The 1024-nt window shown below is 24.9% G+C and overlaps 1 protein-coding gene across 1 annotated transcript; it reads right to left on the minus strand.

Annotated features, from left to right (window-relative positions):
- Nucleotides 1-40: 40 nt before the first annotated feature.
- Nucleotides 41-614, minus strand: NAEGRDRAFT_77154 (uncharacterized protein; the record flags this gene model as incomplete). Its single annotated transcript, XM_002667889.1, has 1 exon — nucleotides 41-614. A coding segment is annotated over one exon (574 nt), but the record flags the coding sequence as incomplete, so codon positions are not given.
- Between the last annotated feature and the right edge of the window lie 410 nt (nucleotides 615-1024).

Genomic DNA, 1024 nt, shown 5'->3' on the forward strand with positions numbered 1-1024 from the left:
GTATTTGTAGTATTATTATTTATAGATGATGTATTATTACTATTTATATTATTATTATTAGGAGATGAAATAGTTAAATTATTATAAGATGAACGATGTGGACCTCTAGCACTTAAAAATCCATAATTATATGATTTATTCTTATTAGGAGTTGAAGATGATAAATTTAATGTTGAAAAATCATTTGAATGTCTATTATTAATATTACTATTACTATTAGTAGTAGGTGTATTATTAGAAGATGATGAGGATGAATTAGGAGATGATAATTTAGATTGTTTTAAATTTCTAGGAGTTAAAGTTCTAATTAATTGATTTCTAGGTGTTGATTCAATAATCATACCATTATAACAACTAATTGAATTTCTTAGTGATGTTGTTGTTGGTGATAACATCATGGATTGAAAATTAGTACCAACAATACCATTCATCATTGAACTTTGATTATTACCGCTATTAGGGCTTGTAAAATTACTATTATTATTACCATTATATGCTGGTGATGATGATGATGTGGAACGACGTACTTGATCCATATCTAAACTTAGGCTTTTTCTACTAGTATTATTATTATTATTACTACTAGATGATGGTGGTGATGATAATGGATACATTCTTATTAACTAACTTTTATTAAGGCTTAAATTTAACTTTGTAATATTATAATATTGATGATAATGTTGAATAATAATGATGTTGAATAATGATAGTTGTCTAATGAGAGATGTGTATTTGTTTTAAATTTAACGTTATAGGTCCATTTTCAGAGATAATGTGAATGTACAAATTGTTAACATATACAAATTACCTTAATTGAATATTTTAATTTCCTTATTTATATCACTTATTGTAAATATTCAATAATAATATTTAAGATGAATCACTATCAGATGAATCGGATGAATCACTATCACTATCAGATGAATCACTATCAGAACTATCACTATCTACATCACTTCCACTTGAATCTGAATCTAATGCATCTTTACTATCAATTTCAGATCTTAATCCAATTGGTTTTAAT

This window comes from Naegleria gruberi (genome assembly GCF_000004985.1).
Source record: "Naegleria gruberi genomic scaffold NAEGRscaffold_1648, whole genome shotgun sequence".
NCBI lineage: Eukaryota > Heterolobosea > Eutetramitea > Acrasida > Naegleriidae > Naegleria > Naegleria gruberi.